Source organism: Echinops telfairi, unplaced genomic scaffold (assembly GCF_000313985.2).
Source record: "Echinops telfairi isolate 266 unplaced genomic scaffold, ASM31398v2 ScPeMD7_61;HRSCAF=230, whole genome shotgun sequence".
Taxonomy (NCBI): Eukaryota; Metazoa; Chordata; class Mammalia; order Afrosoricida; family Tenrecidae; genus Echinops; species Echinops telfairi.
This window is the reverse complement of record NW_022103959.1, coordinates 80,267-80,851: the sequence shown is the minus strand read 5'-3', so window position 1 is coordinate 80,851 and position 585 is coordinate 80,267. Positions and strand designations below refer to the sequence as shown.

The window sequence follows — 585 nt, the reverse complement described above, 5'->3', positions numbered from 1 at the left end:
ATTTATGCATTTCTTTTTATATATTATAACTTTTAGTAAAATAAATCTTTGAAATCTTACCATTTCTTCATCATTTTCTATAACAAGTAGATTAGATTTCTTAGAAGCACAGGCCATCTGGCTCTCAGGCCAGTTTTTCTTTTCAGTACTAATGTAATAGCAATGGTTGGAATAGGAAACCCAATCCTCCATGGAACCATGACAATGATATGCTGAAAAAGATAAGGAATTTACATCATGAGACGATTTGAATGAAAATATAAACCGATATATTTGCATATACCTATGCATACATAGTGTACAGTTGTACTGTCACAAAGCTACATAAAAAAACAAACAGTGCACACAGAAAAGTGTCAGCCTCCCACTTATTTATGTGCCACTAATCAGTCCACGCTATTTATAAATGTCCTGAAAATCACTGAAGAATTCTATATTAGAATAGTTAAGCTATTTATCTTCTATCATGCTACTGTTGTTTCTTGTTAGGTGTTAAGGATCCAATTTTCAACTCATTGCGACCCCATGTGACACAGCTTAACTTTCTCAGCAGATTCTATAGGCTGTAATCTTCATGGAGTAGCA

At 33.3% G+C, this 585-nt stretch overlaps 1 protein-coding gene across 1 annotated transcript in view; it reads right to left on the bottom strand.

The window, feature by feature from the left end:
* LOC115869951 (NKG2-A/NKG2-B type II integral membrane protein-like) overlaps positions 1-206 on the bottom strand; it is a 56,209-nt gene extending 56,003 nt beyond the window's left edge. The window contains exon 1 of the mRNA XM_045291156.1: positions 61-206. Coding sequence (XP_045147091.1) covers positions 61-192 — 132 coding nt within the window. The 5' untranslated portion in view covers positions 193-206. The remainder of the gene's footprint in view (positions 1-60) is intronic.
* Between the last annotated feature and the right edge of the window lie 379 nt (positions 207-585).